The sequence below is a fragment of the Varanus komodoensis genome, unplaced genomic scaffold, assembly GCF_004798865.1.
Source record: "Varanus komodoensis strain SLA01 unplaced genomic scaffold, ASM479886v1 scaffold176, whole genome shotgun sequence".
In the NCBI taxonomy this organism is placed as follows: Eukaryota; Metazoa; Chordata; class Lepidosauria; order Squamata; family Varanidae; genus Varanus; species Varanus komodoensis.
Window position 1 is genome coordinate 58,586 of NW_025335518.1, and position 25,012 is coordinate 83,597.

At 39.4% G+C, this 25,012-nt stretch overlaps 1 protein-coding gene across 3 annotated transcripts in view; it reads right to left on the reverse strand.

Annotated features, from left to right (window-relative positions):
- Positions 1-25,012, reverse strand: part of LOC123021710 (protein TANC1-like) — an 81,190-nt gene that overhangs the window by 42,167 nt on the left and 14,011 nt on the right. For 2 of the 3 annotated variants that reach the window (XM_044426736.1, XM_044426735.1), the window contains exons 1-5: positions 21,915-22,092; positions 21,659-21,763; positions 14,590-14,720; positions 13,294-13,483; positions 9,764-10,021 (exon numbers count right to left, since the gene is read on the reverse strand). In XM_044426736.1, the coding sequence (XP_044282671.1) occupies positions 9,764-10,021; positions 13,294-13,483; positions 14,590-14,720; positions 21,659-21,763; positions 21,915-22,077 (847 nt within the window). In that variant the 5' untranslated portion in view covers positions 22,078-22,092. Of the gene's footprint in view, positions 1-9,763; positions 10,022-13,293; positions 13,484-14,589; positions 14,721-21,658; positions 21,764-21,914; positions 22,093-25,012 lie in introns of those variants that run through there. The other variant, XM_044426737.1, reaches the window with a different exon arrangement.

A 25,012-nucleotide genomic window follows, 5' to 3' on the forward strand; every position in this document is an offset into this window, starting at 1 on the left:
AGAATGGGAAGGAAGCAATTTTTTAAAAAATCAAAAAAATAGCTTACTGCATCAATGCTGCAAAAGGGTGATCTGCACAGTATATTTAAAAAAGAAGAACCACCATCACCTTAGGTTCTTTTAAGAAGGCACAGTGCAAATGTCAGAAACCAAGTAAAAATGTGAGATCAGCTTGCAACCAAGACGGCTGCCTATTCCCTCAACTCTCTACCAGCATTGCAAAATAAACAAACACAAATAACCTGTGAGACATCTCAGGAAACATCACAGAATAACTACCAGACTTCGGCAATTGAAGATATATTATTCCTTTCAATGGTGAACAAATACTCCTACTGCAATTCCCTGAAGCAAGGGGTTTTGCAGAGAAGGAAGGGATGAATGTGTGTTATGTGATTGTTCTTGTATTACAATTATTAAATGCCTCATGGGAAATTTGGGGGGGGGGGAATAAAGAAACAACAAGATCTGAAAGGAAGATAGAAAAATAGGAAAGAAAACAGGGCAGTGACATGGAACAACACTTATATAGCACAATCAAGTATTATTATGTAGTTTACAAAATATAAATTGATAGATGCACGGACATGTCAAGTTTCAGATGAGAAGTCTTATTTTATTCCACAAGGCATAGAAGTTTATATCTAATTTTCTCAGAATCCAAAATTGCTACAGAGGGGTGCAAGGATGGGGCTATTCACTGTTTCACAGCATGGATCAGTAATAAACTCCAAAGCAAAATGATGCTCAGGATGTGAGTACAGTAGTCCCCCGAAATTTGCAGGGGTTATGTTCCTAAAGCACCTGCGAATTGTGAAAAACTGCGAATTTGGTGCAGGTGGGAGGCAGGGGCACATAGAGATCACTTTCTCCAAGCGAGTCCAAACTTGGAAGAAATTATCTCCTTGCGAGTAAGCCGCTGCAAAGTGAGGTGCCAGCTTACTCACGAGAAGATCGGCTTGGACTCGCTCGCAGAAAAATCCCGCGAAAGATTGAAGCAGCAAACGCTGAACTGTGACTTCACAGGGGTATACTGTATTCAAAAGCATTACAAGATGCACTACAGCTGCAGTTTTAGGAAAATACATAAACACTTTAAGCTACTTTAGGGAAAAATGCACAGTACCTTCATTTTTATGCACAGTAGCTTACAAAAGAAATTCAAAATTTAGAAGCAGTATATAAACATGCTAAAGAAGAAAGCATTAAATAAAAATAAATAAAAAAGATGAGCTTAAATCATTGGGAATTAATCAGATAACTAATCGTATCCAATATATTGACACTTTTTATGGATTTGGAAATAGACGTATGAAATTATTAGCTTTTAGACTGAGACAGAAATAGTATAACCTTGGTTAAGACCCAACAAGGAAAATTGAGGTTAAAATAACAAATCTAATAAGTGTATCCTATTATGCACATCTAGGCAACAAGAAATAAATCAAATTCAAAAAATATGCTCTAGCAAATATGAAATAGTTGTCAGACAAACTTATGTAAACATGTCATTACAGAAAAGGAAGTAGAAAAGGTTATTAAAAATTATAAATTACCTGGGATTTAAGGTATTATAGGAGTCTTCTATAAAGCATATTGCAACAGATTCACACCTTACATGATAGTGCTATTCAATAGAATTATACGTAATATAATGCCTCACATTTTACAAGTTTCCCAGATTATACTCTTACATAAACCAAGGAGGAACTCTGAAAAAAACTGATTCACATTTCCATATTATGTTATTAAATCAGGATCTGAAGATATTCATGTGGAATCTGGCTGAAGTACAACAGATTCACAACATGTTGCTGCAGATGAATTTGCTTTATTAGAAAATGTAATATAGGTGACCTGAGAAGAGTATATAACATAGTTTATATACAATGAAATGAAATCTATGAAAAAGAGCACAATCCTTTTTGCTATAACATTATTAGACTCAGCTAAAGCTTTTGATAAGCTAGAATGGACATAGTTATTTTCCTTAAGCATAAGATGATGGGATATAGATTTCACAATTGTCTTTCTCAATTATACTTTCAAAACTAAGCAGACATCAAATGAAACAGATTCCTCTCATACTAAGATTAACAGGAAAACTAAGCAAGGTTGTCCTCTTTTCCCCAGTATGGATTTGCCATTCACGTAGCAAACTTATGCTTCAGCTCTCCATCAGTAGAAGGGATTCATGCTAATATTACCAAATTTGATAATTTGTGAACAGTATCTTTTTAACATTATCAAATTCTATTAGGAGCTTAACAATGGGCGTGTAAATCATAAAAGACTTTAGACAAGAAGCAGAATGCAAGACAATACATAGCAGCCTATGTATAGACATGGATAATAACAATTACTTTTGAGGAAAAAACTCAGGGGTACTGATGGAGACTATGAAGGTAAAATATTCATGAGTAATTATACCAACTGATCCATCAAGTGATAAAACTAAATTACCAATCCATGCCCAAATATATTAAACAAAAATTGAAACAATGGTCCAAACTGAAATGGTTGGGAAAATGGTGATTCAGATGAAATATTACCAAAATTAACAAATATATTTCAAACATTACCTGTGATTTTACCTGAACAAATGTTTAATCAAGTCATTTGATCATTCTACATGTTGTTTTTGATAATTAAAGACTTAGGTTCAATGAAAACATATGAAATTGGGAAACAGGTAAGAGAACAATTATCAGAAGATATATCATGATTTCAGAGACACCATATTCTTCATTTCACACCTACAGCAGCCATAAATTCTCAGGTCATACACTAAATGAATTTGAAAGTTTAGTGGCTTAGGCAAAATCTGAAACAAAGGGCTTTACTGAAATTATTTACATGCTGTTAAATGCTATGGTTATTAGCAAAACAGAAGGGGCAAATCCAGCATGGGAAAAAGTCCTTTACTGAACTAGCATATCAGAACAGTGCATAATAATATGCTCTAAGGCCCCATGAAGTTTGTATTACACAGAGTGAGACAAAAGACACTGAAGGTGAGTTATAGATGCCATGTTACACCACTAAAGCAGAACTAATTTAATTGCAATATGGAGCCTATTTGTTGGAAGTGTAGAGTCACCAGTGGCTTCTACCTGCATATGTGGTGGAATTGCTCACTGGTACAAAGGGTTGGGTCTCAGCCTTTGCCTTTGTCATTTGGGAGCATACATTAATGCACAAACATGCTACACATCTTCAGGCACAAAGAGATCAAAGAGAAACTGACCAAGAATCAAAGTTGGTATCTTCTGCACAAAAAGAATGTATTTTAGCCGCTGCATTAAAGCTTCTTCAATATAGATAACATTTAGGTCCTGGTCCCATTGAGACTTCAGAAAGTTATTGTCAAGTTAACATTGAATGCTGAGTTTCTCCAAAGAAGAGTAAGATACAAACAATGCATAGTAAACAAAAACAAAAACCGGTCTGAAGTTCTTCCAACACAACACCTTATCTTCTCCTTTAACAGCACTTTGGATTGGAAACCATGCTCTTGAGCTTCTATAGAAATCATGTTAGTTACCAGCTACATTACAATTTTATTTTAATGATCAAACACAACTTCCCAAGGCATTAAAATTCTAAAGACTGCTTATGCTTCCTGTAATGCCTCCACCTTTGATAAAATGTACAAAATATTGTGTATTCAAGACACTACCCAGTATTCTTAAGAAATCATTGTATGAACAATGATGTTCTTCAGTGGGAAATATTTTTGTGCATGGAAACAACCCTAAAGCTTGTATATTTTTCTACTTCTAAAGAGTAAGAAACAATTTTTGAAATATACTACCTCTGCCATTAAATATTTGGTTCAAGGTCCCATTCTCTGAATTAAACATACTCCTTCATGATGTGTATGCATAAAAAATAAAATGACATCAGAAAAGCTTTAAAATGGCTGATTTACTTTTAGGTGATACATAAGAGATGACAAGCACAATGTATTTTTATTGCCAGTTTGGCAGTCAAAATATTTGTTAAAGCTTCAGTATTTCCATACTAAAACACAGCAAGGTAGCTAAACATGAATCTTCTGCCCCAATGATTTCAATTCAGAATTACTGGCATTTCAAATCTTGCAAGCAGACAGTCCAAAAGCTTACAAGGAAAAAGGCAGACACTTTGTACAGTATTTCACAGCATCCGGAACATCAACAGTCTCCCATTAAAGGGAAGATTCTCAGCCTCTCTTTTTTTACAAAGATATATACATGCCAAACTATAAAAGCTTTTAAGACATTGTGAAATGTACTGGAAAATAAACTGGTCATCCTCAACAAATTAATAAGAGCAGCTACATAAGAGTACTGAAGTTTTTTTAAAAAACGGACATGATCCAAAGCTCATGTGCAGAAAGAACTGTACCATAATCAGAGTTTTTGCTGAAGTTTTTAGAATCAAGTTGCTTTTTAAAACTGAAAAAGAGATTTGCCTTTTAGGCACAGTGAGCATACACAATGGAAATCTGAAATAAACCTGTGGTTCATTATTGCAACTTACCAGGAAAATCTCTCAAACATAACCCTATTGAAATGAACAGAAGTACATTGCAAATATAATAAGCAACATATAGGAGACATAGAGAGATTGTCCAGTGATTATCAGAACTTCAGTGCTTGCATGATGCTTCCAACTGTCCACATCACATGTAATTTAACTTGAAGGCTGTTGAGGGATCAAATGAAATTCTTCACTGAAATGAAGAATTACCATATTTAGGCCTTCCATTGGCAGGAATCCACTTGCCCTACTACCTCATATGCCCTAGAAAGTATTCAATGAAATAGACACCAACATACATTTTGTTTATTTTACTTGCAGTGCCAATAAAATCTAAAAGGGAAATCCATCTCTTCCTAGAAGAAATGAAAAAAGTAGTACATTCATTTTAAAAAAAACCTATTTTGACATGACAGCAATTGGGACAAGAATTCATGTATGTAAGAGACTTTCCACTATTCTATGAATAAAGCTACTAAAACTCTTTTAAGACTATTTCAGCCTGAAATCTGTTTCCTTATGGCAATGGCTAATTCCAACATTAAATTATTACCAAGTATTTACATGAAACAAGTACTCTTATCTGGAGGTTTTCCTTTTCAATTATTCCATTTATTACGGCTTTTCTTCTTTGTGAAAAATCACTTTGACCAGCTTCCTGAAGATATGAGCAACATTCTGGATCGTTTTTAAACTGACTACATATTGTTATAAAGCACTTTAACAATATACAAGAAGTTAAAAATGAAGAACAGAAGGTGGAAGCAACCAAAGCACTTTATACCAACAGCTGAACAAAATATCAGTTAATTTTCTTATTCTAGAGTACAGAACTTTTTTCAGCCCAAGGGTTGAATTCCACTCCTTTGCGGGGCACATTGTAGTGACAGATGTGGTTGAAAGCAAAAAAGCGGGTCCAAAATATAAAAAATGCTAGCATATTTTAGCACAAAGATCTTAATGCCAGCATTCAAAATAATACTATAAATATTCAAAATGGTACCCAAATCTCATTCAGGCTTTCTGAGATATTTCACATGTGCCCCATGAAAGTGTAAGAAGCAATACATAAGCCAGTACATGTGTAGCCAGTTGCATCTGAACCCAGTAAGAACACCACATTCACAGGAATGTATTTCAACCATTTCAATCACACGTAGTTCTCATAGAAAGCAGGGGGAAATTGTTTGATCTACTCACTATGTTAATCTTTTGTTCCTATCAGCTGAAAGACAAGCTTTTTCTCCCAATACACAAAAAAATAAAATTCAGGCAGTGGTCCTAGGGGGTAATTTCCTGGTAAAATCCATCCACAAGTGATGATCTCATCCCCTCCTTATACCTAAGTAACTGTGGTTTTTATCTTCTACATTGCGAGAAACTTTCACAGGCATCATTACCACCCACCAGCTACCTCAGTAATCAAAAACAGCTTTCGAGGTTAACATGGAGACTCTTGTACTGGACAAGAAATGATGAACATGCATACATGTCCTGACCAATCAGGCACATGGTTCTAGTTGGATGAAAGAAAGAGCTGGAAAAACAAAGTAGTGCTGCAGTGAGATTCACGGAGGGAGGAGGGGTTCACAATGCCACTACCTCTATAACAGCCCTGTGCGCCAAAATATTATAGCAATGGCACTGTCAGCACGAAAAACTTTGCAACATGCAGGAAAACAGAAAAGAGTCCATCTGGAAGCAGTAGTGCTATGCTATGCCAAGAAAGAAAGAAAGAAAGAAAGAAAGAAAGAAAGAAAGAAAGAAAGAAAGAAAGAAAGAAAGAGGGAGGGAGGGAGGGAGGGAGGGAGGGGGGGAGGGAGGGAGGGACTACTTCTTTCCTCCAAAATTTGGGACAGTGCAAAGAAAAGCTGCTGGACCCAAGCATGTACTTGCATGGCCGTTCTAAGGCCAAAGGGAGGGAGGTCCATGGATATCAGGCAGGGATTAACAGGAGGGAGTGCCCATCCCTTTAAATACAACTACCATCCTACTGCCTTATTAAATCAGGATGGAAAACTTCCATGGGCCAGGGGAATTATTTTTGTCCCTTGGATTCCCCTGCTCCATGGGCCACATTCCTTCTGAATTTAGTGGTGTTGGTGGTAAAAAAGGACAACCATTTGTAAACTGTCCATGTTTTTGCCATTGCACCAAATTTCAGAGTGTGATGGTGGGGGTATGCAAAGGCATGCACACAGTCCACAGGATGTTCTCCACCTTGGCATTAGACTAAATAAAGGCATTCAAAACAAAATAGTTAAACAATGGTGATTTTAATTTTAAAGGAATTCATTTTAAGTAATGTAGAAGGTATTTTCCCTATTTCAACTAATTAATGATCCTAACTACACTACAGTAGGACTGCAGGTGGCGCAGTGGTTTAAACCGCTGTGCTGCTGGGTTGGTAGATTGAAAGGTCGCCGGTTCAAATCTGCACAACGGGGTGAGTTCCCATTGCTCCGTCCCAGCTCCTGCCAACCTTGCAGTTTGAAAGCATGCAAATGCCAGTAGATAAAAAGGTACCACTTCGGTGGGCAGGTAACAGTGTTCCGTGCACTTCAGTGTTTAGTCATGCCGGCCACATGACCACGGAGACTGTCTGCGGACAAATGCTGGCTCCCTCGGCCAGAAAACGGAGATGAGCACTGCCCCCTAGAGTCAGGCATGACTGGACTTCATGTCAAGGGGAAACCTTTACCTTTACACTACAGTAAAAATATGTTTACTAAGTGTTTTGAAACTGAGAACCATAAAACATGGGTAAACTTTACTTTTTCTTCCAGAGATAGTCATAGAGATTATGCTTCCTCTGGCTTTGGCATGCAACAAAATAATACCCACTGATATCCCTTTCACACTCACATTTGCCCTTCAATTGAAAGCTGCATTCTAATTAACCCATGAGAGAATTCAAGCTTGAAAGAAGGTGGTTTTCTATTCTTGCAAAATATTTCTTGCAGCCCTGTTTCATAGAATGTTTCTTTACATTGTGTGTGTGTGTGTGTGTGTGTGTGTGTGTGAGAGAGAGAGAGAGAGAGAGAGAGAGAGAGAGAGAGAGAGAGAGAGAGCGAGCGCGCGCACGCACGTGAGAGCGAGCGAGCATGCATATCCATGTATGTGAATGCACAGCTCTGTCCATATCTCTGCAGAAGAGTGGTTTATTTCAGGATCACTGGGAGATATGGATACACACATATGCAGCTCCCCAGCCCCATTAACCCTGGCCCTCAGAGCTGTAAAAATTGTGTACCCTACATAAAAGAGAAGTAACAATAGTACTGGAATATAAGTGGAATTCAGATCAGTGTTTCACAATCTAAAGAAAATCTACTTCTGTACTTTAAATCATGGTATTTCCAAGCTTATCATTTAAAGGAAGAAAACATGTATTTACACATGCACCAAACATGCGCATGCACACTCACACACATACACACACACATCTTATTCTAGTATGTGAACTAGAATTAATATCACCTGACTAATTAAACAAGTATTACAAAAGCATAAGTGACTTGACATAACAAGTCATTCAGCAAATTATGTCTCAATGACAGATACAGCAAAGTTGGCTGTAGCAAAAAAGCATCTTGTACCAATTGCATCGGTTGTGGAAAGGATGCAATGGCACTCCAGGGGGAACCAAACCTTGAGCAGCTGAGGAATTTTCCTAGGATCATTCAGCGATTGCATAGCTCCTTACATTGCAAGGTTTGTATATGCCCCTGAATTAGCTAGCTCAAGGGCTTTACTGTTTCCTGCACGTGACTGGGAAATATCCCCCCTCTAGGATCATTCTGTGAAAAAAGCAGCTGATATGAGAAAACCAAGTCTTCCAGGAAGATGTCCATCCCATCTTGCAAGACATTTTCAGATAGGACAATCTCAAAGAGAATGCCAGGAGCATTAACTCCCTGACTAGAATTCTAGGAAACTCCTTAGTGCTTTCTACAGAGATAATCAATTTACTGTAAAGATCAGTATATTCCAATAATCAATAAACAAGATTAATTGTGGGCATTATTAGCAGTTCACTAAAGTTTTCTTCCTCACACAGTAACAGATGTATTTCTTGGAATTTTTAAAAAGTGACCCAAAGCACACCAAGAAGGTTCTTTTGATTACAGAGAATATGAACAGATGGACTTTACTAAAGACCAGTGGCACAAGGCCTCAACAGCTTTCAACACTGGAGCTCAGAGTCAGAACTACAGTCAGTACGATCATGAAAGATCTTGAACAGCCTTATTTCCTTTCTTCCTCTTTTTTAGATTGTTGAAAGAGTCCAAATTATAAATCTGAAGCCACTCCTTAGATAACATGCCAGCACACAGAAAGTCAATTAGATGTGAAGGCTAGATCCAAATCCTTTGAAGTGCCCCATTACAAGACCCAGAAGACTGTGCAACCAAAATCTGAGTAGAGGCTGAATTGGAGATCTTGGGTAGAGCCTGATCATGGATCATCTACTGATATCAGAGAAAGTGGCAGCAAAAACTCCTTTGGAAAGCAAAGCACATAGTGCCATTGAACAGATCTTGCAAGTTTTTCTTGCAGCAGTATGAAAAAGCTCTTTTCGCAGCTATCATGTCCATCCAACACAGCAAATTTACCACCATGCTACACTTTCAGATTGTTCGCTACTGTACCAGAAGCACTTAACTGGGAAATATCACCCTTTTCCATGCACTCAACCTGTGTTGTTTTGTTGCTAGGATAAAATGATCATTCACATAGTCAGTAGTTCCACTGCAACTGGTAAGGCAGTGGATGAAATATGGCTATATAATAGTTGAGTCCCATTTTAGATTTTGCTTGTGATGGCACAGGTGACACTATCCCCCTACATCATTGCATGTATCTTTTAAAACTGTTTTATGGTTTGTTTTTCTAACTTAATTTAGTGGCAAAGTGCTTCCTGCTATAACTCTAGCAGAAGAGCACATTTCACTCCTTACATCTTTTTTTTACAGTAATGAGCATACGGAAAACTACTTCATTTCCACACAGCATGATCCCACCACTTTGCAGACCTTTGTACTTTGTTTTTAATGTTTTCTGTTAGAGTCTGTGCATTACCCTTCACCTACATTTCCATTTTATGGAAATCAGATACAATTTGATGGGAACTGGTCCACACTATTGGGAATACAGCACTAAAAGGAATTGTGCTTTAAAAATAGGTAGGTAGGTAGGTAGATCCTGAACACATCAACACCTTTTCAGTTTTTCTTACCTGCAACAGAATTAGGTCGAGGCATTACTAATGAACCAGAGCTTTGAGTATATGTAACAGGGCCATCTCCAGCAGCTTCTACTTTTGGCAAACTTTCTGAAGATCCACCAGTCTCCTCTTCTGCCACTGGTGAGCAATTATCTGCCCTTCGTTCATGAATAATTCCTTGATGCGCAGCTGTTCTGAGACTCCCGTCCTTACTCCACTCCAAACTGGATCCACTACGGTCATCGTTTTCAGATGAACTTGTAACTGTTGCTAAGACAGAAAGAAAGACAGAAAGGAAGGAGGCAACTAGTGATTTCTTTCACAAAAATAAAAAAAGAACGATATTCTGTGTGAAGTCTTGGACCAACTGGGGCACTGTAACAAAATGCTGCAGTGTGGAACCCTTCTGCTCAGAGTATTCCAGCAACCACTTTTCTCTATTTAGATCAGTTTCCTAGGGCTAGGGCTGATGCACTTACTCTGAGTTCCAGGCAGCTACATTAAAATATTGTATTACTTCATTAATGTCCATGAGAACCTCTCGGTTCTCTCCCTGAGACATTTTACAGTAGCTTCTCAGTGTGAACCAAGAAATTAGCTATCCAGACAATAATATACTTTCGCCTGTGGTGGGTACCATCTCCTGTCCCTTTCTCCCTGCTTTTTGTTGAACCATCCCACTGCATCCCTCCCTCAGCCATTTTCATTTTTTCCAGTTACTCCTCCCACTAGTTGTCAGTTTTTTCTTCTCTGTTTCTGTCAGTATTTCTTGACCGAAGGAAGCTGACAAGTTCTTTCAAGACACACTAGATCAGAATACTTAGGTAGCTTTCGGCCAGAAAGCACTGTGCATGCTTATTTATTAATTTAAAATATTTGTATGGTGCCCAATTGTACCACAGCACACCTGGACAGCTCACAATGGTTACAACTACATACACCTCAAGATTTAAGGGTATATGGCATGAAATACATGACCCCATTTCAAGAATACTAGCAATTCAAAAACTGTAAATAGTTGTGCAGGTTTGATGAAAACCTTAGCCTGTGCTTCTGTAGGATAGAATTATTACAGTTTTCGATTAAAGGGAAAAAAACTTGGCCTTTTGATATATTATGAGCTAAGTGTTCCTTCTCATTTAATAATTCAGAGGAAGAGGTGGGTCAAGAAAGATTTCCACTCAAGTTTCTAATACTGAAAAGAAGGCATATTGCCAGATTTCTCCTCTCATTTTGGCCTCTAGCCCAGACGTTTCTCTTACTTAGCTCACTGAAAAAGATGAAAATCTGCCCTCACCTCTATTATGTCAGTAGAGGCAGAGACAATTTCAACTAAGGCAATAAAACACTAAAAAAGAAGGCAAGAAGCCTGAGCCAGCAGAAAGTGTGGGAGAGGGAGGGTAAGGGCAGTTCTCCCCTCAAAGGGTCTACTGGCCCAGAATAACACAGCAGGAATGGAAATACAATGGAAGTCTACTTAAGTAGTATAGAAGAACAAGCTATTGTTGCGGTTGGGTAGAGTCTGCCAACAACTGTTACAAAAGTTATACCTGTTAAATCTGTATGGAATGAGCATTTAATATTTTAATATCTTTGTATGAACAGCTAGAGAGTTCTCCGAAAATGCAAAGGTTCCTTTGAAAATGGAAATCTACATTCCCCACTCCTAAATAATTGCAGAAGGAGTAACTCTATAAGAAATAGATGGGACTGAGGATACTGACGGGTGTACAAGTTCATTTTCATTTCTATCCTACTTTCTTTTCTGTCCCTTTGTGGAAACAGGTCTGAAAAACATACTGTGCAGCCCAGCTTTCAAACCCTTTACTGTCTTTCAGTATTTTCAGGGAAGTATGTGGGGGTATTTTTTTTTAAATCAGCCTTGTTGCACAACAGAACATCCTATGTGTTTCTATAACATCTTGAGGCATGTATAACACATGCACACTCATACACATATACAGTTCCATATCATCCTAACTATTTCTGTATGTTCTAAAGGTTTTATTTTGCCCAATCCTCTCTTGCACTATGTCGGTTTCCCAATTCTGAATTAATCATTCAAACTACTCTTCAGTACAAATATTTTCCACCACAAGTACATGTAGATAGGAAATTTTTCAGCCTCCCTTAGCACAGAAACAACATTTCACTATTTATCTCCATTGTTTGCCTTCACTGGGATACCTCTTTGAGTAACTACTGCCTTTTGCAAGCACTGAAGGAACATATCCAGTGTTCCAGCTTGGCTGTTGGACTTCCCAGAGATTCAGGAGAAGGAGAGTCAATACGCTCTGCTAAGTACTGCTAGCAAATATGCATTCTTGGACGGTAATGGTTAAAACCAAGGTATTTAAACTACAACATTTTTCTACATATTCCTCATGTTTCACACCAGACATGTAACAACATTCTGCCTGCTACAGAAGACAACTAAAATTCCAGTCAGACAAGTCCTGTTGGGCTAACTTCCAACTTAGTAAAGTATTGCTACGGATGAAGCATCTTTCTCCAAACACTGCAGAATTGGAACAGTCAGGTACTACTAGTTTAAAGGCCCCCTAAATAAATACATACTTATGCAACCAGGATGCTTCTATAAATTGAGTGATTGGTTCTTCTAGCTCAGTATGTGCACTGGTTGGGAGAAGCTCTCCAGGGTTTCAGATACCTGGGGAATGAGACTGGAACCTTCCTCATAAGAAGTATGTGCTTTGTACCTGAGCTACACATCCCCACAACAGACACTCTTACGCACAGAAGCACACACAACAAGTTTGCCCACTTTTGCTAGGCTGTAACTTCATTTCATGAACTTGAATGGCTGCAGTGATAAAAAGAACAGAGAATTTTCCAGGAAGGGCCTGTTCCAGCTGTTAGCAAAGGACAGAACACAGAAATGTCAGGATAAGAAAATAATCTTTTAGTGCTTTAACTAAGTTCTCAGTATGCTGCACAGACATTATTCCAGTAACCTTTTGGGCAGTCCTTCCTGGATGATATTGTTCCTGTATGATAGATGGGGTTGAAAGACAGTGTCCTACCTAGGGCTATCTAGCAAGTTCATAGTTGCAGTAACAGCTGAACTGTGATTTTAGAGATTCACTGCTCATGAACAATCTTAACCACTGTATTATACCAGCATATAGTTTTCAGCAGCATAACCACATCCTTTGCTGTCTACATCATGGAATCCAATTATCATACTATAGTGAAGAAATTCAGAATTTCAGTCCCATCCAAATGCAATAAGCGCTTTCATCAAAAGGAAGTTTAAGCATGACTAAATGCCTACAAGAAAAAGACAAGAGAACCACTGAGGACAGCATAATTAATTGAAATGAAAGAGCTCTCTAAAAATTTTTGGAGCATGGAGATTTTGAAAGTGGAGCCAAGTACTAACAGGAATCAAGACTAGAGAGCTTTAGCTCTGGCTCTATACATCCAGGCAGTCCCACAGCAGCCCACCTACTGATACAGAAAAGCACGCAACAAAACAGATAGCTAGAAGCCAGTGCATTACTACGAATTAAACTGCTTACCTATAATTCCACTGTCCTTGCTTTCTAATGTGGAGCTCGGGCTGCTAATGGTCCCACAGGGACTACTTTTGTTGGCTGCTGTTTTGCCAGCACAGCTATTCAGGGTTGAGCAAGGACTATCGGTGCTAGGCGACGTAGTGCTGCTTGTTAGTGTAGAACAGGGGCTGACTCTTTGACTAGCTACCGTGCACTGAAAAATGAATGAAACAAAGAATCAGCCCACAGAAGTGCTGCATATACCTCTATGATGAGGACACAGTTAATACCAAGAAGAAAACCAAACAAACTTAAAGTAAACACATGGATCTTCTAAAGAACATTTTAAAGGATCTTTTGAATCCTTCTCAAGAAGGCAGGGAAATCAGTTGCTACCTTTGAGACTATGCCCGCTTATGGCCCCTTAGTACTGTAACCAGGTTTTGTAAAGTTCAGTACATCATTTCTGAAGTGACAGTGAAAAAATGGATCAGATGAACCACACTTGGAAATGATAATGCAAAATCCAGGCCTTATTCAGGATGATGGCCAAATGCAGACCATGCTTCACTGGGTATTCAGAAACAAAAAGAACAAGGAAGACATGGTTTAAAAGCTTTTGTCACAAATGATTAAAAAGCTTTTAGAATAAGACACACTTCTGTCATATTATAGAGTCACTTTTCACCTCCTAGACCCTACAAAAGGCTAGATAATTACGTACCTTTGAAAGAAAATTTGAAGTGTACATGTGCATATAAAATATACATGTGAAAAAGCAGATGGCATAAACAAGTGAGTCATGGCTGCTGTATTATACAGAAAAAGATGTAATCTGCATCATTATTTCAATCTGATTTCCAAATGCAAAAATGAAAACTGTGTATGCTGCAAATCCATCTCCCTTTTTCTACACATCTCCAGCATGCCAGATAGCACCCTAAATTTATTGCAACTGCCTCTGATGCTTGTCAGGGAGGTACACACACTAAAGCATTAATATTATTATATTGCTATTATACTTTAAATCCTCTGGAAGCTTCTGATTAAAATTAACATGCCATGTGCACTCAGAACTCCATCCAACTTAAATTATTTTATTTATTTATTTATAAATACATTGAAAGCCACAGAGAAGATGGACTCACAGCTCTATTTTTTCATTAGTGCTATCGACACATGTTACAGGCATACGCATTAGTATAAGTAAATATCACTGTATGCTAACAACTTTATTATTGAATATTTTTCAAGTAAAGAAGTTGTTGGCCTCTTAAATTGAGCCACACTGCTATTTATAACTTATTTCCTCTAGCATACCATAGTTTCATGTTTTTCTTCTGGAGAGATCTGGGCAGAGCTTGGAATCCCTTCTCCCAGTAAAAATCCCAGCCTTGTCATCAGTTCTTGAGCCGCTGGTGAACAGCTTGATTCTTTCTCTGACTTTGTTTCTGTGCCGGCATACACACATACATGCACATACACACATACACACACAAAGAAGAAGAGAAGAAACAATCTATAAATCAGGGCTGCAGAGATATATTTTGAAAGACTAACAAGAAGCAACGTTCTTTCAAGTTTGAATTCTTTTCTAAGCAAATATTCTACAGCTTCCAAAAGAGGAGCAAATATGGGTATGAAATGGATATCACTCTGTATTGCCTTCTTATATTCCAGAGTATTCTATACTAAAGTAGCCTTCCCCAACCTGCTGTCTTGCAGATGTATTGGACTGTATTTCCCATGACCCCCCACAAATACGGTCAATTACCTTAACGGATGGGTATGGCAGAAATATATTAGAGGTAGCTGTCCCAAGGTTTAAAATCTAGGACTCAGCCCCACTAATGTGAATTGTCTTTAAGTCCCACTGATTGCATTGGGTGAGATCCCAGCACTTATCACTTTTGAATCCACGTGTCAAACTAGATCTCCAGTGATTTACTTTAAAAAGCAAGATGTAGGGCTGCTTTGAATACAGGGGAAGTGTAATCTGGATAGGGAGAATTTCACTGGAGATCCTGAACTTGGTCTCTTGTTACACGTCCTACCTGACTTTGCCATGATCTTAATGGGTGAAAACATAAAAAGTACCCACTATAATGCCAGCATGGTTTTTCACTATAAGGTAACAGTAACTTCAAGGAAGACTTAGAATATGGAAATGTTGTGGCAGAAATGGACAAAAAAGCCTCTTCCTCTTCTGCCATTTTTCATGGAGCTACTTATTATTATGCTGATCACTCAATCCACTGAAAATCTCCCATTTCACACCAGTTTGGTCGTCAAAGTGCTTCACTTATGCCAACTAACACTTTTACATATCCCTGAAGTGGCCTAAAGGAAAACTGAGAATCAATTCTGTGAAATGAGTCAGAGAGTAGACAATTAAGCACTAATTCTATCAACTTTTTGCCTCTATACAACCAGTTCAGAGATTGTCAAGCTTTGAGTTTTAATCCATGTCATAATTTATTATTTCCATTGTTGCATTTCAACTTGCTTTATTTAATGTTATAAACTCTTTGTTTTATGGCGGCCTATAGATGCTGCAAGCAAGTAAATGTTGTTCTTTGGGTAATGCCTTTTTTCTTTAATTCCTGTATCCAAGTAGTGTTGTGACAAAACAGAGGTGACCTTTAATAAGACAAGTTGAATCTTAAATGAATTGCAACAACTGGCTCAGGAGGAATTACTGAAAGACAATTCCACTTGCCTGTAGTGGACAAGACATCTGCTTAATCTTGAGCTAAACTATCAAAACAGCCTGGGCCCTCAATGGAAGGGATTTAACAGTTTTTCCAATATCCTCCAAATGATGAAAACACCTCCTTGTTTCTCTTCCCATCATGTCTTTCAATCATTCAAACTGTTCAGAGCTTTAGTTTACACAATATCTAATCCTTATAGAAAGTAATCTTCTGTTCCTTAATGCCATTAACAATGAGTTCTGTCTAACAGTAGGCTCGTGGAAACAGTAGAAGAGCCAGCATTGTTCTTCTACTGGTTGTGCAAGCACAAGCAGATACAATACTTTGCTTAATGATGTCGTACTGCACATAATACTAACCCAGTTTATTGAAACCACAGTTTGTTAATCTACCTGAGCTGTCAAATTACTCTGGAGCCTCTGCTGTGCCTGACAAACAATGGAGCAAAGTGCAAATCCTGAGGCACTTCCACCTTACTCAGTCATCGCACCGGTATCCGAGGGACCACTGAGGGAGCCCTGAGGGGGACTGAATAAGGATCACTGTTGCCCAGAGAGTCCAAGCAGCATTTTCAAGTCGACTCAGGTGAACATAACTCATGTTCCCTCCACATCACTTGCCATGGGGGCTGCTTAACAACAGGGGCAGGTTTTCCTGCCACTCAGCAATGGGGACATGTGAATACAGGCCATGTCCTTAGAAGATCCAGGAGATTATGGCTTATGCCCCTTGTCACTGCAGCAAGCAAAGGAGATCCAGAAGGACATGACCCATCTCCTGTTGCTAAACTGCCACCACAACAAGTCACAAGATACTTTCTCCTGGGTCTCTTCCTAAGGAGCCCTAAGACAACACAGCTTTCCTGCACCCTGCTGCAATTGCAGGGCAAATACAGACATAGGGGCGGGGGCACATCCTCCAGGAAGACCCAGAAGAATGAACTGCTGTCGTGTACTGCCTCATCAAGGCCCAAGATACAGAAGAGCTGGTTTTCTTTTGCCCTTCACCATGTTAAATATATCCAGAATTTATATTCCAGTTTGGTAATGTGTTCAGTACCAATGGAAACTGAAAATAAATCACTGGGTGACCAAATACAATTAATCATAAAAGATAAGTTACATCTGATTCATATAATTGACTCTGATGTCTCCTCCTCATGTTCTGGCAGAAGATGGATTTATCACTGTGGGTCAAACCTTTCCTGCAATACTGATATATTTTCACATGTAACTTCCCTGTAAAACTTTTCTTTACCTATGAAGCTTTGATAAAATCAGTACTTACTGCTCAGAAATCCTCACTGGGTTTTACCATGGAAACTTCACTCCTAGTCAGGTGTCTGGGATTAATAAAGAATCTGACCTATGGAGAGCTAGTAAACAAGGAAGGAACAGTTTTGGCCTAGATATGATTTTGGTCTCTTTAGGGAGCAAACCTATAGTCTCTAGACAGAGTCTGTGGGACAACAGGGTATTTTGGATGTTTAGTTCTGAGGTTGGAGAGTGTCCAGACCTCCAGCCTCAGAGCTCCTAACCTCTCCTACTCCCTACTGCATGTGACATGCAGAGCCGTACTAGCTGATTCTTCAAGGTAGGAAATACTACCTCAAAGAGGGACAAAGGGGCAAGTGGCGTGTCAGGAAGAACAAGTGGAGACTGAAAAGAACATGATACAACCTTTTCTGAGCCTCTGTCAGCTTCTGTTCCTCTCCCTCCAAAACTCCTTTGCTAGATAGTCAAAAAAGAATGTCTAGCAAAAATGCAGGGTGAGAGAACAGGGAGGCAAAGCGCATTTCTCCCATAACTCCTACTCTGCATAGGATGATCATAATCTTCTGCTCTGGGGCTTATGAGTCACCCACAGGCTTGTATCCACTGTCTATTTATTCTGCCTTTTCTCTATTTATTCTGCCTATGTTGTGTGTTATAGAAAATTTGTGAACCTGTGGTACAAATGTGAGGGCCCATTTTTTGTATGACCAGAGGCCCTGATACTTCTGTAAGCATAATTTCAGGGTCACAGACTTCATAGCAAAAATTGCCAAAATAAAATGTCCACTGAGATATACTAAGACACAGTGTGGTGGAGGTGCCAAGCCTTTTGCTCATTTTATTCATTTTTTTCTCATTTCTTGATATAAGTACTGATGGCAAACCATTGACAGAATTCCATAAACATGTAAGGCCCAATTTTTCATTTGGGAATTACCAGTATAGAATGTTGAACAAAATTAATATACAGAGGAGACTGAGTTTGAAACCTCAGTGAAAGAGAGAGAGATGGCAGGGAGGGGATTGAACTTCAATATTCAGAATATGAATACACACACTCCTGAAAGAATGCAGCACCATGGGTTGTTCATGGATTGTTGTGCCATGCTGCAAAGGCATTAGACAAAAGCAGTTTTTTAAAAAGCCGCTCTACGTATTGATACTACTGTGCTGCAAAGGTATCTGGGAATCAGAAGGGAATCCCAGGGAGCAGGCAGAAGACAGAACAAACAAGCCACAAACTAAGAAAACAAGCCATGGTTTGTTTTTCTGTCAGAAGTAGGGCAACAATCATGGGTCAGCATTACTCCTGAACCAATTCAATCTATGAGATTTTTAAAGAATTTAAGAGCCACATACTTTTTCAAAAAGTGTAAATAAAAAGTAGTGATGTGAATAAACCAACAAAAAACTTAAGAAATATATTTAGATTTACTGAAGTGGTTCAGAATTTTCTATGGACAGGAACTCAGAAATTCTAGTGCCACTGACTAAAATTAGCATGAGGTTCCAGGGAAAAAAGGGTTCTCCCCTCCACTTCAGTTTTCATTTATATTTAGTGTTTATATTTTAGTGCAGAACTACTACTCTCTGTTTCTATCATTACCTAATACAAAGAAAAGCTAAGCAGTGTAAAAAATAAATCCACACATCTCATCTCTCATTTCCCACATATTTTTGCCACAAATGGACCAAATGAAGCAGCTGAGGTGTGGGCAGCAAAACACAAGACGGAGGCACCAGGACAAGGGCAACTGAACCTGAGCCAAGACAGAGTCCAAGTCAAATAGCAAGGCTCAATCGCATGTCCAGGTTGTAGTCACAGAGCAGGCCAGTTCAGGAACCAGAAATGCATACCAGGGCAGGGCAAGGAACAGGAAGACAAACAGAATTGCAGGTACTTTGAGGCAGGGTAACTAGGCAGGATACCCAGCAAGGCAAAATGCATGGCAAGGACAGACAAGGTAGCAGGAAAACCTGCATTGCTGACGCAACATGGCAAAGGAAGATTCACAGCAAGGGTCCAAATGCAGCAGGGTCAGGCAAGGTATAGGAGCCAAGCCACACCACAACTGGCAGGAAGACTTGCATTACTGAGGTGAGACAGGATCTGGGTGGGACACGGTGCAGGCACTACAGCAGACAGGAAGACCTGTGTTGCTGAAGTAAGTTCTGGAGGGAAGAACTTGCCAGGAGCTCCAGCAGGGCCTGGGACCAATCCTGCAAATACTGGTGGGTTTACCGGTTCTGGCCACCATTTAGAGCCCCAGGGAAGTCCAGATCCTGACACCAAAGATATTCCACATTTCAAAGCAGTGTCATCTTAGCTAATATTGCTATTCATGTCAAACAGACACTTAGCCTGAAGAGACAACCATCTGAACCCCGGTAAGCACATCTTTTGATCAACAGCCACAGCAGAGTACAAGGTCAAGGACAGTGAGTGGGGAGCACACTTTTTCTTAGCCAGAAGTACCATGAAGGCTCCTTCTATGCTGGTCTTTGTCTGTATCAGCTTTGGGGAAAGCAAGGGAGAAAACGGGCACAACGTTGCAAGGAAAGTGGAGCTCGAGTACACATTTCCACAGTTACCTGCCATCACATGTAACTGTATTAGCACAGAGGGGAAAATAGGGGCTGGGTCTGTCCCTCAATAACTGCGTGAGTGCATGATTGTGTGTGTGTGCGTGCATGTGTGTGCGCACGTGTGGAAGAAATACCTGGAATGTGTGAAGCCTTTCTTTATGACACTTGTACTTACTTGTGCACAAACCACCCCCAGAAAAAAAAAACACATCATGGGCAATGCAGTGGTATGGATTTGTGCCTGAAATGTGATGCAAGAGACATGACAGAGCATTCATACAGATGGTCTATCTCACCTGTTTCCTTGAATCCATCTACAAAGAGCCTCCCACAAGACTAAGCGCTATTGCTCATGTGTTCTGATGAGAATGCTAGTTGCCACAGAATAAATGTGGAACTGGAATCAATTTGTGTAGGCAAACGAAACTCCTACTACTGGCATGCCTCTTAGTCACCAGTGGTACATGTCCTCTAGCTGGGAAAACGCTAGACATTTTGTTCCTTTGCCATCTCTGATGATGTTACTTTTTTTTTAACTGTATATACTATGCAGGCTAGTGGCCAAGTGACAGTGAAATCTGCTGCCATATGGAAGCAGGAGGATGGAGACTTAAGCCATCTAAATTAGCAAACAGTGATCTGTTTCTCAGGGTTTATATGATGGTCTTTAGTAACCTTTTGGGCTCAAAAGAGCAAGGCCCACTTGTCCAAAAAGAGAACCACTAAACAGTGGGAGTTAAGAGACGATGGAAGAATAAACCATTATCATGCAACTAATAACTACAAAGCTTCCTCTGCAAAAAGAGTGCTCTTCTTTAACAACAACAACAACAACATAATTTGCTGTCAATCAGCCATGGCCAGTACAAAAATGAATGAATAAAACAGCTATAAAAATAAAAAGTTGGGATAAAATCTCCATGTCAAAATTAGACAGAGCATACTTTTTAACATGTTTTGAAAGTTCAACAGATTTTCTAACTGTGAAAAGTAAGGTCTAGAGTGCAGAAAAATGCAGACAGTCACAAAATATAGGTTACACTGATGTGAATTTAAAAGAATGGGGCCATACTCTGCTCTCGAATCCAGATATGCACAAAAAATGTGGACAGGGTTCCACAGAGGAATGTTTGTCTCTCCTAGAAACTTTTACCACTATGGAAAGAGATGTTGTGAACTCAGTCTCAGATAGAAAGCTCCAGAAAAACAAGGAAGGTGTATTTAGCTTGAAGGTGTATGTTGAGTCCACTGGTATCAATTAGGCTATAAATCTAAAATCACAGTGAATATGAAATCCTCATTATTGTACAAATACTAACAGAGTATCTTGATTCTCATTTCACAGTGACATTCATTGAAACCACGCTCTGTTATGCTGTAGTCAAATTTAATGAACTTGGAACTTTTCAAGAATACCAATTAACTCCAGGGTTGGGCTATTACCAGCCTTGCCAACACAGTCATCTATTGTTATTTGCTGTCTGATTTAGTAAGCTTTTCACTGCAGTGGCAAGACACATCTCTTTAACACAGCAAAGTAGAACACTTTCACTTGAAAGACTGAAAGCAAGCAAAATCCAAGTACTACTCGCACAGTAATAGCGACCCACAAATCTTATTCTTAATTTTACTGGAATATTTACACCATTCTAGGATTCTGGGCTGCTAGACATGGCACATATTAACCTAGCACAATATCTGCAAAACGGTTCTATACAAAGAGTACAATTTTTACTGTTTTTATAGCCATTTCCTTTTCAAGTCAAAGTCCAATCATTTAATAAAGGTAAAACCACTCTAAACACACATACTCACCATTCTGGTTGTGTTCAGTTGGTTCCAACACCTTCCTCATTGGAACGACGACTGCATCCCCCGGTATTCGGGGGCTTTCCACGTATTTGGGCTTCCTGATGGGACCTGCAACAGGAAACATTTTAGCTCACCTACTATTGCTCAGACAGGACACAAATTTCAGAAGACAGGTGGAGGAGGAGAACAACTCCAAAAGCAAAGCTAAGTGATGCAGACGCTACCCATGTTATAAGAAAGATAGTGAATTCTCTCGTACTTCCACTCTTGCAGTCTGTTGTCAGGGGGAAAAAGCAGCAGCAACAAGCTCTAGTCAGGCTCACTTTTTGGAATGTAAACTCTGCTGTGGAACAAAAGCAGTTTCCTTGCTGTGATGCTTCTGAAGCAGCCTCTAGCATATGTAAAGAGTGTGACTCTGACATGGTTGAAACACACACAGCCTCAGACTGAGCCTCTCTAGGCAGAACCTCTGTTTTCCACCTCAATTTGAAGATAACCCTGTTTACTAGTATAATCTTTGAAAGCCAGGAGGCAAGGATTACAAAGCAGACAGCTTGCAACATTTAACACTCCAAATATTCCCATCCAGCAGCTTTATATTACTGAGTACAGTATTTCTACCCAAGCAAATGACGCACAATGTTGATTGTAAGAGGGCGGTGGGGTGGGGAGGAGAAAGATCTGTTTGGCAGCTAGCTCTCAATATGTTCATTTAAAAAGAAAGGGAGACAACAATTTTAGTAAAATTAAACCAAAACATGCTTGGCATTTTAAAGCCATCTATTTAGTTTTCGGGTTGAGATGGAAAACAGTTTATCAACAGTTTATGTTCATCAAACTTAAGAAAATGAATTCACTACTTTCATTTCAGTATTTACATTATTAATGGCAGCACACTCTACTGAATGCAACAATTACAGGAAACATTAAATGCACAACAGAAATTCTGTTCACGAAAATAGTACCACAGTGGGAACAATACTGCCATCTAAGGGTTTTTTAGAGAAATGCTCCAAATAGTGAAGCAACTGCTTTAAAAATCTAACAGGCCTAACCTATGATCCTGGTGTTAATAAGTTAGAATTTTATTTAGCCTCTGTAGTAGAGAAGATCAAACGATGAAATAATACTATTACTAATAATATCCAAACCAATACCAATGAGTTGCACTCTCACATCCCCCCGCCAATTCACCCCAAGGAAAGATACCCAACATATTGTGTTTGCTAAGATTCCACCAGTTCATCACAGATCCTAGTCACAATTCCAGCTACTTATATTGCAGATACACACACCCAAGAGCAGCCACAATGCCTCCCCAGCACAGGGCTCTCTCTATTTCAGCAGTTAAGGGGTCACATGAAGAACCCACAGGTGAAGACTGCAAATTCTACTGTGATACCAGTACCGCATATGCATTAGCATCAGTGTGATGGAGCAAGCATTTTGCAATGGAGAAAGACAAGAAAACAGGCACACCACAAAAAGCAGCTTGTTTCTGAAAGCTACCAAAGAACACTGGTATTCCAGTGGAAAATGGCAATGCAATAGGAATAGGAAATGTGTGGGTCAGAATCTCATTCCTGGGAATGTAAAGACAGGCTGCAGTTTTTTGAATGGTTATCTGAGTGTTTACAGATAAGGACAATAAGAAGCTGTTTTCTGGTGACATCATATCAGTATTTAAGTTATGACTGCATGACCAAAAGAGCCCTTGCCTGGACATCCAAGCAGTAGTGATGAATTAAAGTTAATGCTACAGACCAAGTTGCAGCTTGGCAGTCATTTGAGACCCCTGTAGCAAATGAAATGGAGGTTGTGCATTCCTTTGCAATATGTACTCCCACATAGTTTACAGGCTAGAGACTGCCAGCTCATAGGCTAGTGGGATAGTCTGGACAATCCACCACAGTCTCTTAGAAACAGGAAGCTCTTTCCTTTGCCCCCCCCATTACAAGAAAATAAACATGGAGACTGAGGGAAAGATTTAGTTCTGGGGTAGTAGAAAGCCAGGTCCCTCCTGGTGTCCAAAGTGTAAAACGTTTGTTCCATCTCTGAAAATGCCGCAGGAAAAAAAGACAGGCTTTTCCCCCTGATATCCTGTTTTAATGGAAGTCCGAAACAACCCTGGGCAGAAAAGCAATACTGGAACAAAGAGCCACCATATTCTTATGGAACACGACATATGCTGGGCCAATCTGGACACCACATATTTCAGTTGCCCTCCTAGCTGAGGTGACTGCTAGCAAGATTGCAGCTCTTCAAAAGAGGAGGTGGAGATCTGTCATTTCCAGTGGCTCAGATGTTTTCCCTACAAAGGTATGGAGAACAACCAACAGAATCCATTGAGGCACCAGCTTCTAGATCAATGGAGCGCATTGCTGACTCCATGAATAACTGGTTGGATAACTGGGTGAGGAAACAACTGAGGAACCATCTATAGGCTGGTGATAGGCCAAAATTACAGACTCACAATGAAGACACCTTTGACCCTTTTCAAACAAAAAGAAAGGGAAATTAAGAACATGCTCAACAGAGCAGTTGCAGGGTTTGATCTGTACAGCAGTTACAAAGTTCTAAAAAGAAGTCCACTTTTTTGCACAGGATATACTCATGGTTGGTTTTCTAACAGCAGTCAAAAGTTCACGTAACCCTGAGGGTAAAGCTATTTTCTCAGCTATAGGCAAATTCTGCAAATGATCATCTTGATTGTGGACAGGTCTGGATGTTGGATTTTGAGAGAGAAACTCTGCTCAGAATGGGAGGTCATTTGTCAAGTCCATTTGCCAAGTGGAAGAGCTGAGCAAGCCATTACTGTGCTCAGCCGCTACTGAAAAATTAAGATCCTGTTAGTCTGAAGCTTTGCTTCAATCTCATCTTCCAAGCCGTCATTTTTGCATTTGGTACTAAATCCATTGCTTCATTTGCTTTGGCATGAAAAAGGCCACCCCCATTAAAATGCAAAGGCAAATACATGACCAATCTTCCTGAGTTGGGTCTTGCAGATCTGAGCCAGGCTTTTCTACAAAGGGCAACACTATAACCATGACATTGCAACCAAGCCAATACACAGAGGCAGCAGGCTATAATCAAAAGTTCTCATACTGAAGATCAATACCCTAACCACACAGCTACAGCCAGACCAAAAAGAAAAAAGTACACAATGGGACTTTTGTAGCACCCTGCAGACCTAACCGATGAAATGCCCCTTCACTCCAAGCAATGTGCTCAAGAACTCAGGCATATAGATTAGTACTGAATAGGATGTATGGGAAACTATAGCTCAGTGGAATAATATACAACACATTCCAGGCTTGCAAGCTGGCTACAAGGCATCCAGAAGAAAAGTCTGGGAAG